Source organism: Spermophilus citellus (assembly GCF_964194105.1).
Source record: "Spermophilus citellus genome assembly, chromosome: 5".
Taxonomy (NCBI): domain Eukaryota; kingdom Metazoa; phylum Chordata; class Mammalia; order Rodentia; family Sciuridae; genus Spermophilus; species Spermophilus citellus.
The window spans coordinates 175,074,153-175,091,099 of record NC_138186.1 but is presented as its reverse complement, the minus strand read 5'-3'; the positions used below and the strand labels follow the sequence as shown (position 1 = coordinate 175,091,099).

Genomic DNA, 16,947 nt, shown 5'->3' with positions numbered 1-16,947 from the left:
CCCCCAGGGTCGAAGATCAGATACCCAAGAAACACTGGGGCAAGACCAAAAAGCACATTTTATTAAGGCAAAGAGGGAGAGAGGAAGGGGGAGAGAGCCTTGTCCTTTTAAAAACTGACCAAAAGGGCAGGAGGAGAGCGTCAGGGGTGATTGCTTGTGTTGGAAAGTGTCCCCCCACCGCAGGCTGTTACTAACCAGGAGATGGGGGTGGTATCTACTCATTTCCTTTTCTTTGATAATCAGCTACCTGTCCTTTGCCCTGGCCTCAACAGCAAAGACTATACAGAAGCAGAGGACACAAGAAACCACTCTGCTAGGCAGAGGCTAAGCAGCGAGGACAGGCAGGCTGACACACAGCTGCACGTGCCAGGTCAGTGGGCTGGCGGTCAGGCCTGAAGGGCTACCAACTCTAGATGCTGCAGGGAAGTGTTTGAAGCTAAGGTCACGAAGGAGCAGCAAGGCTACAGATGAAGTCAACAGCTGAGAAAGCAGAGAGCTAAAACCCTGAGAAGGCTGAAGGACCACAGCTTCCTGGGGGGGGGGGGGCGGGTGACAGCTGGATGGCATGAGATTCAGTGTGCTGCTGTAGGTCAGGGGGAACTTTTTTTGGGGGGGGGATGGCCATGGCAGACCCTCCAGAACCCTGCTCCTGCCTAGCAGGAGTATCAGCTTCATCTCCTGAATGTGGACAGGCCTTTTTAGATACCTGTGTGAAAAGAAAAGGGCAAAACCGAGATGCTGCAGGACTTGAGGCAAGGCTGTGAGAGGGACAGGACTGCTGCCTGGCTCTCCAGCGTTGGAGACGCTCGTCCTGCACCTCCAGAAGCCTCTCTGGGAAGAAGTCCACGCCAGCCTTGCAGGCAAGAGCGATGAGTGGGGGCCCATGTGTGGTGGAGTGGCCAGTGACCACCATGCCCAGTCTGAACTCCTGACTCGGTCTGGGCCCACACCCAGTTCTGGGTGATGCACTGTGCATGGTGCAGGGGACACACCAGGCTGAAGACTGCAGTAGAGAGTCAGGCACAGAGAGCTGGCTACTCATACCTGGTGTGACCGATCAGTGAAGACCGGGATGAAAGGACACCACTGTTTTTGAGTGTAATTTGATAGCATCAGTCAAAATTTTAGATCCATCTATTTACACTGATTCGCAGACACATACCATGCTTTAGTCAGCTTTTTCTCTGCTGTGACTAAAAGGTCTGACCAGAACAATTTTAGGGGTGGGAGGAGTCGATTTGGGGGCTCATGGTTTCAGAGGTCTGTTTATAGACAGCAGACTGCATTCCTCGGGGCTCAAGGTGAGGCAGGACATCAGGGTGAGGAGTGTGGCAAAGAATGATCAGGAAGCTGAGAGACTCCACTGACCAGATACAAAATATATACCCCACAAGCACACCCCCAGTGAACCACCTGCCCTAGCCACACGCCACCTGCCTCAGGCCCCCACTCAGTTAATCCCATCAGGGAATCAATTAACTGATTAGGTTAAGGATATATGATTATAAGGATGAAATTTCTCCTCTAAACCTTCCTGCATGGTCTCACACATGAGTTTTTTGGGGACACTTCACATCCAAACGCTAACACTGTACATGTAGCAGCAGAGTGTGGTTCATGGAATGTTAGATACAGAAACATTCTGCATAGCTTTGGGTCCCCAACAAATTAACTTCTGATTCTACAGGACATTTTTTCAATAATATGAATGCAGGAAATGAAGTCTTGGGCAGTCTCAGGCCACGTCACACACACGGAGCTGTGCAGGGCCTGCACCTCCTCCATCTTCCTGGGCCTATCCCATAGGGACACAGGCCTCCCAATAGCCTCTCTTTCTTCATAAACATCCCAATTTACTGAATGTTGAAATGTCTTCCAAATTTAAGAAAATGTAAATTATGAGTAAACGATCTTTGCAATTAAAAATTGATACTTATAGATTCTATCAGAAAACTAAACTCAGAAATAACTTATAAACAATATTAAGATTACAAAACATCCAGTGCCCTGGTTTTCAAATGGAATGCAGGTCACACCAACACAACTTAAGCTTGTGAAAAGAACATAAATATTTTATTGATGAATCAGAACTTAGGTACTACAAAGGGAAATGTCTTTCTCAGTAGTCCATTTTCAGTCTAAGGGGTGAGAAATTTATTTCACAGAAACACACACAAACAGCAAAGAAAGAGGATTTCTAAAGGCAGCTGTGGTTTCAAAGGAGCAAGAGAATGAACAGGACGTGGATACTCAGGTACATGGCACTCACAGGAAAAGCGGGAAACACCTATTTCCAAAGCCAGGAGGCAGAGCTGTAGACGCTGCGGACTCACATGAAGCATAAGCAGGCACATGGACATGCTCAGCAACAGCTGCACCGAGTGGCCACTGGGTTTTCAAACCTAAGAAACACAAACGTGCTCAACGTCTGGAGATCACACCCGGCTTTGCCAAGTACAAGACAAGCAGCAAGGGGGCTCCATGCAGGTGGAGTTGCTGGGCAGGGCACTCCCTCAGGTGCAGAGGGAACCTGGATGTCAGTGTGCTGGGGGTGTGAGTTTAAACACAGCAGCAACCAGAAGGGAGCATTTCCTAAGAGAACCAAGCCTCTCCAGAGCTGTGCTGTGGCCTGGGAAGGACCCTGACAGGCGCAGCCAGCTCTCAGGGACCAAGTGGAGTCAGGCAGCAGCCTGAGGTGACATAGTCTTCTCAGCCTCACCTGAATGCTTTCCACCTCCACTCCCCAGAGGTGAAGCTCCTACAGGGTGGGGGTCCAATTTCCAATTCTGGGGTTACTTGAAAATTCTGTGGAAAGAGCTACTCTGAACTTGGATTCATTTAAAACATTTTTTAAAAACAGAGGCTCTTCGTTGCTCAAAGGAAAAGAGCAGTGGGTGTACCACTCCCAGGGTCATTGCCCTGGGCCTCCCATCTGGCTGTTGAGAACCAGTCTGCCCTTGTGTGCACTGCTGAAAGAACTGAAAAGGCAGAGTGACCAGGTGAGCCCCTTGCCTGCCCTGCCCCAGCAGGACAACTCCCACCGGGAAGGTATATGTACTTGTGCCTTCCCTTTCTTCTTCTTCTTCTTTTTTTTTTTTTTTTTGGTACTGAGGAATGAACCCAGAAGCACTTTACCACTGAGCCACATCCCCAGGCACCTACTTAATTTTTTTTTTATTTTGAGACAGGACCTTATTTTGGTTGTGAACTTGTGATCCTCCTTCTTCAGCCTCCCGAGTTGCTGGAATTGCATGTATAAGCCATCGTGCCCAGCTGTTCCTTCCTTTCTTTCAAACATTTCCAAGAACCAAGAGAAGAAATAGTTGGAAACTTGACTTGTTAGAATTTCCAACGAGAAAACAATTTGTGAAATGCCACGTGACTGTCAGATACCACACGTCCAGCGCCTCACAGGGACATGGGAAAGTATCCTCACAATGTCGTGTCCAGTTAAAGAACAGGTGAGGTCAGGCGCCAATCTCCTGGAGAAAGACATCAATCACGTGTTATGTAACGCAGAAGTTAACGATGACTGTTCTGGGCCGTGCAATCAAGCACAACCCGGGACACATGGGGAGAAGTCGCTGGCAAGGGTCTTTTCTCTTTTCAAGTGAACTCTGGTCCCACAGCCACTTTCCTTGCAGGTGCAGCTGGGCAGGGTGGGGTTCAGTGCTACGTCCTCCTCATCTGAACTGCAGGAGGCGAACTTGTCTTGAACTCAGGAGAAAATCCAGCAGCATGTGAGCCCTGGGAAGCTGGGCACTCGGCAAGACTCAGTGGTAGACGGCTTCTCCCGGCACTTCTGGGGATGCAGGTGGGGACACTAGTACCTCCTCCACTGGTCATGATCGTGGGTTCTGCTTCCTGCACCAAATAACATGACATCCCAAGTCAGAAACCTTCCTCACAATCCAACAGAAAGCTGCATGTTTCTGAGCGCACACAAGAACAGAACTTTACTCTCTTTCCAGCTGTGGCCACCAGGCATTAAAATTTTGTTCTACAATCATCCATTAGAGTGGAAGCAGTCACTCCAGAGGTCGTGCTATGAGTGGAAGCTGACATCAGAACCGCCCTCTGAATACCAGGTCCCACCGTCTACACAAAGCCCTCTGCCAAGATGGCTCTCCCATTCACAGGGCTCAGACAGAGTGTGTGGCTGCTGAGCCCAGAGCTTCTGTCCCCAGCCCACAGGGCACTGGCTGCTTTCTGCCTTTCTGAGAGAGGGGGAATGCTGAGAAAGGACCTGGGCAGAACCCACCTCCTGGTAAGAAAGGTCAGAGTTTTCCTAGCTTAAAAATAACACTTACCTACAAATTTCATGCCTACTCTTCATTTTCTTCTAGCAAAAGGAAGCATAGCCCCACGGCCACACCTGACAACCCCGTGTGAGGGCTCTGGATCCAGAAGGAGGCTGGTAGCTGAGGTGTGTTGAGAGCCACAGCCCAAGGGGCCCCAGCAAACTTCCAGCTGCCAGCTGATGATTGGCTCACAGCGGCCCCAGCAAACTTCTAGCTGCCAACTGATTGGCTCCTCTGTGGTGATGCTCATCGGGCTGTTTCCCCGCCCTTTCAGACCACGGAGCTGCTCATTGGGGGACTTTTTTGGCTCCGCCCATGCGACCCAGCCAATCGGCCTCAAGAGCAGGAGGAGTGGGGGAGGTGGAGAGGCTTGTGGGAAGCCGGTGGTGGCAGTTGGGCTCTGAGGGTTTTCCTGAGGAGCTGTGTGGTTTGGCGTGTGTTCTGAAAATAAAGTTCGTTTCTTTTGACAAGTGGCTCCTGAATTGTGCCCAGCCAGACTGCGGCATTTATTAGCCCAATGTCTCCCTCTACGGCATCATGGGCAAATACCTGGTATTCTACTCCTTTGATACCTAGTTTTGTTAAACCCTCCTCCTATGAGGCAATTCCTTTTAAAATGTCCTGTTTGTTCACAATTGTAGCATGTTCTTGGCCTGGCATCTAAAGCCTGTTTTACTGCAGCTGCCACGACTTGCTCTTGTTCATTAATGTCTCTACATAATTTAATATATGTGTTTAAATCTTCATGTTTCCATAGTCTAATGACTTCTCTGCACCAACGATTCGCTTGGTCATAAGCCAGTTGTTTTATTAATGGCATTGCTTGTTCTGTATTCCCAAAAACTCTGGTAGCTGTTTGAATAAGCCTATCTACAAATTCAGCGTAAGGTTCATTAGTTCCTTGTATTACCTTAGATACTTGACCTTGTAAACCTCCATGTCTTTGTAAAGTCTTCCATGCCCTAACCGCATCTACAGCAATTTGTATGTATACACCAGGATCATATGCAATTTGTTGCTGCTGATCCTCATAAGGTCCCTTTCCTAACAACATATCTAGATTTCTCTGAGGATAACCAGATGCTGCATTTCGCCTAGCCGACTCCTTGCAAAATTCCTCATTGGCAACCTTCCATAACAGGTATTGTCCTCCATTTAGCACAGCTTTACACATATTAGCCCAATCTGCTGGCGTCATGTTCAAGTTGTTAATGGATTTGACCAAGGGTGCTTGAGGACCATAGGTTGTTACAGCCTCTTTTAGCTGCTTCACTTTTTTGAAATTTACAGGGCATGTTAATACTTGAGATCCTGTCTCAGGATCCCAGCTATCAACTGGGGGGGGGTTTGGAGCCTCCCAGCATATGGAGGTGGCGCTGTTGGTTGGACACTTACGCCCTCTGGCGATAGAATGCTGTTAGTAGCAGTCTCCTGTAGAGGTGGTGCTGTTGGTTGGACACTTACGCCCTCTGGAGATAGAAAGGTGTTAGTAGCAGTCTCCTGTTGTAACTTTTTCCCTGATGGCTTTTTCTGCTCTAAACTTTCTTCCTCTGTCTGACTAGTTCGAGAGACCTTCTCTTTTACTTGAATCTTTTCCTCTGTCTGACTAACTCGAGAGACCTTCTCTTTTACTTGAATCTTTTCCTCTATCTGACTAGCTCGAGAGACCTTCTCTTTTACTTGAATCTTTTCCTCTGTCTGACTAACTTGAGAGACCTTCTCTTTTACTTGAATCTTTTCCTCTGTCTGACTAACTCGAGAGACCTTCTCTTTTACTTGAATCTTTTCCTCTATCTGACTAGCTCGAGAGACCTTCTCTTTTACTTGAATCTTTTCCTCTGTCTGACTAACTCGAGAGACCTTCTCTTTTACTTGAATCTTTTCCTCTATCTGACTAACTCGAGAGACCTTCTCTTTTACTTGAATCTTTTCCTCTGTCTGACTAACTTGAGAGACCTTCTCTTTTACTTGAATCTTTTCCTCTGTCTGACTAACTCGAGAGACCTTCTCTTTTACTTGAATCTTTTCCTCTGTCTGACTAGTTAGAGAGACCTTCTCTTTTACTTGAATCTTTTCCTCTGACTAACTTGAGAGGCCTTCTCTTTCACTTGAATCTTTTCCTCTGTCTGACTAACTCGAGAGACCTTCTCTTTTACTTGAATCTTTTCCTCTGACTAGTTCGAGAGACCTTCTCTTTTACTTGAATCTTTTCCTCTGACTAACTTGAGAGACCTTCTCTTTTACTTGAATCTTTTCCTCTGTCTGACTAACTTGAGAGACCTTCTCTTTTACTTGAATCAATATGTCTTCTCCTTCCTCTACCTTTGTCTGAACTGAAAGCTTTGGACTAAGCAAACCAGATACGAACGAACGTCCACAATGGCAATGTGCCAACTGGCAGAGTCCCTGGGCTATTCTTTTCTATTCTTTTTAAATCTTCACCATGATGGTTCCATTGTGATATATCTAACAACTCCTCCTTAAAAAGCCATGGGCTACATTTTTGTATTGTATCAACGTATGCCCTGACTGCTCTTGATTTTACTGGGATGCCTCCTTCCTCTAACAATTTACTTAACAGTCTTTCGGTTTGTTTTTTACTAATTTCTGATCCCATATTTCTACTATAATACAACCCAACAAGAAAACACCAAACAAAACCGAGACAGAATGAAACAAAAATGGAACAACACAAAATCATTATATCAGCCTTTCTATCTTCCTGAAATGTCCATCCGTCCTTTCTCCCTATCTGTTCCTCAGACGCAAATAGTTTTTCCTCAGATGTGAGCGGTTTTTCTTCCATCTTACACATCTCCAGGGACAGGCAACTTAAAACAAAAGCGAAACAAAACAAAAGAAGAATCTTAAAATGGCTACCCATCCTCTCGCCCTGCCCTCAGGGGTGAGCAGTTTACCTTATCACTTACCCTCAGTCGTTCCCCATGCGGCCCACCAAATGCCACAGTCTGGCTGGGCACAATTCAGGAGCCACTTCTCAAAAGAAACGGAACTTTATTTTTAGAACCATACACAAAGGGCACCACACAGCTCCTCAGGAAAACCTTCAGAGCCCAACTGCCACCACTGGCTTCCCACAAGCCTCTCAACCTCCCCCACTCCTCCTGCTCTTGAGGCCGATTGGCTGGGTCGCATGGGCGGAGCCAAAAAAGTCCCCCAATGAGCAGCTCCGTGGTCTGAAAGGGCGGGGAAACAGCCCAATGAGCATCACCGCAGAGGAGCCAATCATCAGCTGGCAGCTGGAAGTTTGCTGGGGCCCCTTCGGCTGTGGCTCTCAACAGAGGTGGATTCCAGAGGGCATGGTTCCCACCATGCTGCCCGGATAAGCAGAGCCTTCTTCAGACCCACCACAGAGAAGAGAAGGTGAGACTCACAGGCACCTTTCAGCTTCTGACTGGAATTCCACACAGGACCCTTTGCTGGCGGGGCTGAGCAGTGCGAGGGGAGGGTGCACTGCTTTGTGGACCATTTGTTCACAAAAGCTGGGCCCTAGGCTTTCATGTGCACCACCTCTGGGGTGTAGCCCAGTCTTCCCAGAGGCCTTCCCTGCTAAGACCCTGGGGCCTCAGCTCCATACAGCACACGGTGGTCAGGGCAGAGTGGGGCGCTGGAACCTGCCAACTCTGGCAGCAACTAGACCCTTTAGTTACAAGGTTTTGGTGTTTTTTTCCTAACAGAAAGACTTTTGCCTACTGACACTGTCCTGGACATAGTGGCAACTTTCTACTCAGACTATTTCAATATTTGCAAGAAATACAAAAATGGGAGTTCAAGGTGGGCAAAACACAGCGGTTACCAGTGAAAATCTACACCCCAGTCCCAAACCTGACTCTGCAGCAGCATCTCACACAGAACGTCTGAAAGCAGAAGACACCTGCACCAGCGGCCAGCCTGAGGACTAGGAAGCCTGAGGCTGTGCCTGAGCCTCCCCTCGATACCCCCCAGCAGGTGGCTGCAGGAGCCCAGACCTGCATGTCCTGGTGCCTGCCCGTCTACAGCTTGCTGCCCACACTCTGCCTCTGCTCCTCTCTGGGTCAGGAGGAACTACACCATTTCCAGTACCCAACTTTATATATGTGCCTGGAACCCTAAGGCAACGTATGTCAGAAATGAAATGTGAATATGTGTGCGCTGGAATTAAAGCCAGAACCTGGGGCCCGTGACAGTGGGCTGGCATTAACCACAACATCCAGCAAGAGAGAGCCAAGATGCTCCACCTCAGCACCGAGGCCTAGCTCAAGAACATATGGGCTGGGGATGTGGCTCAAGCGGTAGCGCGCTCGCCTTGCATGCGTGCGGCCCGGGTTCGATCCTCAGCACCACATACCAACAAAGATGTTGTGTCCGCCGAGAACTAAAAAATAAATATTAAAAATTCTCTCTTTCCTCTCTCTCCTCTCTCACTCTCTCTTAAAAAAAAAAAAAAAACCTGTCTTAAAAAAAAAAAAAAAAAAAAAAAAGAACATACAAGTCCACACGGTAAGAGCAGGACACGGGTGCCAGGCAGCCCACAGCCACATGGTGCTGCCCACTGAGCCTCTGCTTCATTGGCTCAGTGTGCACTTAGTTCCTATAGAATGCACACCTGGTATGGCAATGGCACCAGGGCCTGGAGCCTAGGGAGGACCAAACCTTGAGGGAAGAAGGGACACCGCAGGCAGAGAGAAGAGTTTCCACAGACCAGGCTGAGGTGTGACCACTGATGTTTAAAGAGGAAGAGCCTAGTGGGGCTGAGGAGGGGATGGGGGAGGCTTCAGGGCTAGGTATAACTCTGGGTCCTGTGCCAGGTTTCCAGTTTCTCATGGGGGCAGCCTGTCCTGGTCCAGAAAGGAGTACAGGACATGAGCTGCTGGTGTCCTCATGCGACCACCAGGAGCCCATCCCTCCTGGGCCCACACCCACTTTACCTCCACAGAGCCAGTACGCCGGCGCCTTGCCTCTCTGGACTCTACTCACAGGGCTATCTTCTCCTGACCACCCCGCATGACAAGTGCCCACAGTTCCAGGCCCTGCAGAGCTGCCACCCCCACGGGTGCTCAGTGTCACCATCACCCTAAGCCTGCACTGCAGTATCACAGGCCAGAACAGCTGCCCACAGGTGGGGCCTGCAAAAACACGATGGCCCTGGTCTCCTGTGGGACCAGCAAGGGCTTGGGCTAGGACAGGCCAACGTGCACACAGAGGCCCAAGGAGTTGCTGCCCTTGCACGGGCGCCAGGTTGCACACTCCCTCCAGCCCAGGACATACCTACTCTCTGCCCTAGGGAAGGCCACTACTGTCTTTAACTAGTTGCCTGAGGAGGACAGGGTTCTGGATACTGTTGGTACTCTCTGCTAACTGCATCTGAAGAAACCAACTCTGTTTCCTACCAAAGCCGGGAAGAGAGGTTACCGCCAAACTCAGGAATGCTCCTGTCTCTCCCCAACCACCCAAGGAAAAGAACAGAAAACTTGCAATGTGGGCTGGGGCTGTAGCTCAGCAGCAGAGCACTCGCCTGGCACACATGAGGCCCTGGGTTTGATCCTCAGCACCACATAAAAATAAATACAATAAAGGCATTCTGTTCACCTACAACTACATTAAAAAAAAAAAAAAAAAAAAAAGCAAAGAATAGAAAACTTGTAATGTTCTCTGGGGCATGCACTCAGCCTGAAGGCCATGCCCTGGTCAATCCTGGTGCCCGGAAGATGGCTGCTCATGGGGGTTTTGGTGGGGTTTCTTGCTTTATTATTTTGAAAGCAAATACACTGAGGTAAAAGTGACTATTTTGTTTTTGATAGGAAATGGTTCCACGTAAACATTAGGTAAAACGCTATAATCAAGGCCAGGAAAGTAACACTGAAATGCTTGGGACAAGGCTCAGAATGGCGATGGTGATCCCAGGTAAGTGCTGATGAGGCAAGCACAGCTGTGCTAGGAACCTTGAGTGCTGGCAACACCTGAGGACCAGAGAGGTCTGCAGGCTTGCGGTAAAGGAGTGGAGCCCAGCCTGCAGATGGGACCTGCTGTGGAAAGCTATGGGCTTCCTCTGGAGACTGCAGCAGGTAAGAATGCCTGCAACCTTCACTATGCCATGGGCGGCAGGCCCAGGCACAGAACTAGGGCTGGGACTGGGCCTGTCTTTGATGGCCGCTCTATGACACCCACCCCACCTTCCTCTATTTGTCCCTTTGGTGTACCACTGACGATTGCTCACCCACTCTGAAAAATCAGGATCAAAATTGCAGAGCTATGGGGACAGAGAAGCAATCCAGTCTAGTTTCCTGATGAAAAGCATGAAGAACCTGGGAAGTCACCCAAGATATCGTCCCTCTCAGGAGACCTGGTGACTTCCAAGCAGGGCTGTACTCTTCTCATCAGGGGTAGTGTGCTGACCCTGCCTGTAGCACACAGCCTCTTCCCTGCCCTGCTGGCCCGGTAACCACCTATCCTCACCTAGGATCTGGACAGAGCAAGGAAAGGGACAATCCAAAGCTAAAAAAGTGTAAGCACAAGGTCACCTTCCTCAGCACTCTTGGGCAAGTGTGGGGACTGCTCATTGGAAAGGTTGGAAGTGGGGTAGCTCCTCACCTGGCTGGGAGTACCTGTGGCTTCTGCAGGGGAGACCCATTCCCATCCTGTCAGATCAGCTGGCTCAATGTGAGGCCACCAGCTCCTGCCACAGTCTAGTCCCACCTGGCCTGCATGACTGGCTTCATCCAGGGGCCAAAGCCTCAGTGCATAGCCCTGACCTTCATTGGGTGCCAGGCTCCCTCACCCCAAGTGGGTACTCCAAGCCAGCCCCTTGCTTGTTTCAAGCCATCGTGTATCACGGCCAGCTTAACACTGGTCACTAAGGCCAAATGTCCCTCTGCAATCAATTTCAAGTGCTAGGTCCTTTCCTTCTGCAAACACAGACCTCCTGTTCCCTGTTGGCCATCCCCTCTCTGCCCCATGTCCCTCACACCTGGCAGCTGCTCCCACCCCCATCAAGTCTTTGCTTATACATTGCTAGTGGGGAGCCTTCTCAGACTCCTCACTGAACTAGCAGGGGGCAGGTCAGCCAGTGAGGTCTGCATTTCATTTTGCACCCAGCTCACTTGGAACCCTATCAGCCTTACAGACTGAGAAGCCAAAACACCACACTCTTCTCAGGCAGCCCATACATACTCTGCCCAGCAGAGACAGATGGATTCTACAGGCCAGCACCAGCTGGCCCATGTGCCCTGCAGCAGGACCCCAGGGCTACCCATGGGTTGCACCATCGCATTCTAGGCAAGTCAAAGGCCTTCTGGTCATTTGCAGGGTCCCTGTTGGTGGTTTAGTCCAGTGAATTTTAGTATCTCCTAAATTAAGAGGAAGCTCAAGTATGCTGAACAGGAAGTTATACTGCCCAGGCAGATGAGCAGATTGCTTAACTGGCAGTGAGGTGGCTGTGACCCTCGTGTGTGTGCTACACTAGAGACCATGAGAGAAGGCAGGTGACTGAGGAGGTCCACTTGGCCAGGGAGGCCCAGGTGGCAGGCAGGATGTGGAAGAGCAAGGTCTGCAGGTTTCAGCTCAGGGCAATGTCCAAGCAATCTAAGCCTACATTGGCAGAGCCCTTCTACTGCCTGGGGGTGGGCCCTGTAGAGACACCCATTGGCTCTGGTGTTTGCTCAATGTGCAAACCAGGACAAGAGGGCAGGACTCAGCATTGGGCAAGACTGCTGCTCAGATCCCTGAGGCAAGCATCTGTTCTCAGAGGTGGTGCCACACACAACAACTGGGTTAACGCTCAAGACCTACTGTGCCTTGAAAGTAAACTGAGCCATGTGAGAAGCTACCACACGATTTAGAGGTTAGAAACATAAAAATATCATGAATTAAAAGTGTGCATGAAAGAATAAAATGATAAATTTTAGATAATTCTGAAATCTATAAAGTTTGATTCTCTAAACTAAGGAATCTGAGCTTAAATAACAATGAGGTTTTCTATGTATTTAGATGTAAATATTACATACTAAATTCAGCAAAATATGTGCACTAGATACCTGTGCTACATGTACAAGAAACCAAGGATAAGGCTCATCTCCCACACCACATTTACGTGTGTGTGTGTGTTTATCCCTCATGTATATGACTGTGACATGAACATGACCAGTATCTTCCTATTTGTGCTTCATTCTTCATTAGAAGGGTGAACTTTTGACATGTAAGAGCCTTTGTTAAGGAAACTCCAAAAGTTAGGTACTTAGAGTGATGAATGAAGTGGCCGGGAGCAGACAGATGCCCACACACGACGCTTCTCAGCAGTGAGCCGCACACTCGGGACAGGAGGAGCAGTTCAGCCAGCCCCTGCATGGAGGCTGGCACACATGGCTTCTTACCTGGACCCTGGTCTCTCCACGGCTGTCCTTGCCCAGAATGGCCACACGCAGAGCTTGTCCTGTGGGAGCTGGAGCCCTGCCTTCCCCACCTCCCTGTGGGAACACAGTCAGCATGTCAGCATAGCACGCTTGCCCTGCCCCAGGTCTAACAACATGGCAGGTGGCACCGAGTCAGCAGTCCCCACGTGTTCAGTGGGCTTGCGATGGAAAGGCGTTGTGGGTGCACAGACAGGACTACAGCACAGGAGCTGCTGCAGGGAATGTGATCCTGTGCCAAGGGCCGAGGGCAACAGCCAAACATGTTCCTTCCAAAGGAGGTCTCAGGTTCACTGGGGCCCCAAGGGCGATGGGGCCAGGAGCTCCACCCCTGAAAAGAGGTATGGGCCCCACCTCTGAATCCCTTGACCAACTCATCTTTGGGGGACGTTCTACCTAGGACTTCATGAGCTCCTCAAACTCATGGATACATACTTCATAGTTTTCATAACTTCCCAAACCCTCTACCTTTTGCCATCTGTCTCTACTAGAAGACCTGACTCAGTATTATTTCCTTCAGTGTTCTGGTACTCCATAGTGATTTACAAAGACAGAAGTTGAGATGTGGGTGCTACACTGCTGCTTACGGCTCTGGGCCACATGTACCAAGCAGCATGGCTTTGGCCAGTGTTCCCTGGTGTCTCAGGCACAGCCCCTCTTCTGCATGGAGTCACTTTGGACACAAGGAACAGTCCACAGCCCTTGGGGTTCTAATCACCAGTAAAGGAAGAAGACTGCACTCAAGGGTGCAGCCACATGCTGCCAGAGTCATCCAGGCTCCCCTTCCAGCACCACTTGTCTGGGCCCAAGATAGCCTCCAGTCTGCTTCCTTATCCCCATTCTCTGCTGCTGATAAGGACACCTTCCTAAATGGTATTTCTTTTTTTGGTACCAGGGATTGAACCAAGAGGCACTCTACTATTGAGCTAAATCCCCAGGTGTTTTTGTTTTTTATTTTAAGACAGGGTTTAGTAAGTTACTGAGGCTGGTCTTGAACTTGTGATCTTCCTACATCAGCCTCCCGAGTCCCTAGGATCATAGGTGTGCACCACTGCATCCAGATAAGAGCAGTATTTCTGACTGCATCACTTTAAAAGCCTTCAAAAGCTCTCTTGATTTGCACTGGATAAAAATGTCAACTCTTAAACGTGGCAATCAACAGTCTCCTGTACCCAGCTCCTACTAATTTTCCTGGTTCATCTCCCACTGTGGTGATGTACCCAAATCTAACCAGTGGCCTTCCACCTGCTTGCCATGGCTCCAGCACTGGGCTTCCCTGGCGAGCCGTGACTGCCACCCTTGCTGCTGAGCTACCTGTTTGTAACGTGTCCACTGTATCTGGCTATCACATCACACCTCCAGCTCTGGAGGTTTCTGTGGGGGCAACGCTGGATCCGCGCCAGCATACTGAGCTGCGTGTGACCCTGTGTTCATGGCTGTTGACTCTAGAAGCCAACTCAAGGGAGGTGGGCTCTGGGAAAGCCGCCATGCAGCTGTGTGAGCAGGCAGCAACCTTAGCACCAGGCATCTTCTCACAGCACACATGGACAGTGTGACCAGAGAGAAGTCTGGGTATGCAAAGCCCAGTGACAATGGTCACCTCAAAACACCCGGCACACAGCCTTCAGCAAGGCTCTCTGCCATCTGTCCCACTCTTGAGCAGTTTGAATTAGAAACACATCCATCCGTAGGCAGGCTGAGCCCCAGACTGTTGACTACCCTGAGAACAGTAATGCAGAGATGGTAGCACAATTAATCTGTAGTGCTTTTGGGTCTCAAATTCTACCCAACTGCAGCTTTTAGGTTAAAGCCAAAAAACGGAGGAAAGGTTGGCAAATGGATAAAGGCACCACCCTTTTCCTGGTCTGGGGCAGCTCCCCACCCAGCTGTTCTCCCTAATGGGTCCACACTCAAAGTCAGGAGCACTGGACACTTGAAAGGATGGGTGCTCCAATCACACACGGCCTCCAAGGTGAAGTCTGCAAGGCTGGTGCCAACTGAGGCTCATGAAGATAGCCTAATGGGCAGGGTCTGGGGTGAGCTCTCACTCCATCAGCAAGAACACCAGGCTGCCAAGGGTTCAGAGACCAACCAAACAAAGACAGGGAGAACAAGGAGAGACACACCACGATACACACAAGCATCCAATCAATGAGATGAATGAAAAGGAATACACCTTCAGGTGCTCTCGAGCGTGCCACCTAAGACCTTTGGTCACTGCTGGTGAAGGTGCGAAGGGATGAAATGGATGACAGAACACACGCTGGCCACACTTCCCTGACTTCAACTACACTTGACCTACAATGCTCTGTTAAGGAAATAACACACACAGAAGCACTGTGAGCCACAAGAAAGATGGAAACAGTTGCGAAGCTCTGAAGGGGGAAATTGAAAGCCTGTGGCCATCTCAGAGCCACATGCTAGGTGCTGCATGGCAAAGCCACATGGAGAGTGGACCTCAAAGCTGAAGCACAAGAAAATCTCACAGCAACCAGTCCTCAACACCTGTCCCTCAGGGTGACAGAATGAGAGGCTTCTATGTTTCCTTTCTTACTTTCTTTATACTCTTAAGCTTTTCTTTCTTTCTTTTTCTTAAGAGAGAGAGAGAGAGAGAGAGAGACATTTTTTAATATTTATTTTTTAGTTTTCGGCAGACACAACATCTTTATTTGTATGTGGTGCTGAGGATCGAACCCAGCGCCGCACACATCCCAGGCAAGTACGCTATTGCTTGAGCCACATCCCCAGCCCAATACTCTTAAGCTTTTCTTTGTTTTATAAACACTCCCTGGTGATCTCTGTCCTTGGAGAATGTGGAAGGCAGGACATGCACAGAGAGAGCTCCTCATCACTCAAGAACAAACGGCTCCCTTCTGAACACTTTCTCAATGGGACCGAATTTAAACCATTTGGTAAAGTCCTATCCCATCAAGGTTAACCTTTTCTTGCACTTCTATCCACCTCTTTTTGGAGTTCTTACCAATAAACCACAGAAGTGACTGGGTCTATCCTGGGCCCACAACACCCAGTGACAGGTGTGCTGCAATGCCCACCCCTTGCCCACCTGTGTGGTGTGAGCTCCAGTGCCCTCTGCCCACAATGCGTCGGTTCTCCTTCATGCAGGCCTTGCAGACCACTGCTTTCAGGTTGTGGAATCTGGTGAGCCAGGACCTCTGCAAACAGATCAGATGCAATTGAGAGCTAGTTCTGTGTCACATAAATAGCAAGGTCACACCCACGAGGGGCCCTGTGCCCAAGGACACTGCACCAGCAAGGATGGAGGCCTGACAAGAGGGCTTGGAAGTCTGCTCCCTCATACCCCTGGCAAAGCCTCAGCATGCAGCTGTGCCTGTTTCGTCTTCCATAGGTTAAACCGACCTGTAGCCCTGCTGTAACCAGCTGGGTGACTGCCACACAATCTGGCTGAAAAGCCTGTGCAATTAACACACCTTGTTTCCCATCTCCGTGCAAGAGCACTCACTGGGGAGACCAAGGTCACAGATAGCGACAGATGGGGAGGCAGCACGCTCTCTCCTTGCAGCCTCCTCTTACTAGTGAGCACTCTGCCTTGTATGCCTGGATCCTTGGGCGCTGAGTTCGATCCTCAGCATCATATAAAAATAAAATAATGATGTGTCCACCGAAGACTAAAAAATAAACATTAAAAAATTCTCTCTCTTTAAAAAACAAACAAAACAAACCTGCTGTCACCTGTGCTGGCCAGGGACCAGGTACAAGAAAGAGGCCTGTGACAGGACTCCCAGCAGCACCCTCTGGCTGTCTGCTGTAGCCTCTGTGTCAGTGATGCCCACTCCGAGGCTTGCTTTTCCTCTTATTCTGCTTTTGCTTTCTGCTCTTCATTTGGGCTGCTCCCAAGTTCTGAATACTTAATAGCCCTATACCACCCTGGACATTTTTTCTTTTTTCGTTGAAAAATGATGGTGGATGCATTACCAAATGTTTCCCCTGAAACACTCCACATGAGCTAGGTGTGAACCTTACTTAGAAGTCTTGCAGGGATGGGCAGCAATGGTGCTTAGAAATCTGGAGCAGCACATGACTTCAACAACATGGGGAGCCTCCAGGGGTCAAGGTTCCCAGGCTGGCCTGGTGTTGGTAGGCCCCTCTGCCGGGAGAGTGAGCTGCAGTGCACGACTGGTGCTATGGAGAGCAGCCATGGAAACAGCCAGTGCCCCAAGGTCAGCCTGGGATGGTGGGGAGGTTTCTGGGGAGCACGTTTG

The 16,947-nt window shown here is 49.6% G+C and overlaps 1 protein-coding gene across 9 annotated transcripts in view; it reads right to left on the bottom strand.

The window, feature by feature from the left end:
• Window positions 1-2,051: 2,051 nt before the first annotated feature.
• Window positions 2,052-16,947, bottom strand: part of FAM120B (family with sequence similarity 120 member B) — a 64,269-nt gene continuing 49,373 nt past the window's right edge. For 7 of the 9 annotated variants that reach the window (XM_081296285.1, XM_081296293.1, XM_081296292.1 and 4 more), the window contains 3 exons: window positions 15,771-15,879; window positions 12,671-12,763; window positions 2,052-3,864 (listed from right to left, as the gene is read on the bottom strand). In XM_081296285.1, the coding sequence (XP_081152411.1) occupies window positions 3,824-3,864; window positions 12,671-12,763; window positions 15,771-15,879 (243 nt within the window). In that variant the 3' untranslated portion in view covers window positions 2,052-3,823. The remainder of the gene's footprint in view (window positions 3,865-12,670; window positions 12,764-15,770; window positions 15,880-16,947) is intronic. The other 2 variants (XM_081296291.1, XM_081296294.1) reach the window with 1 other exon arrangement.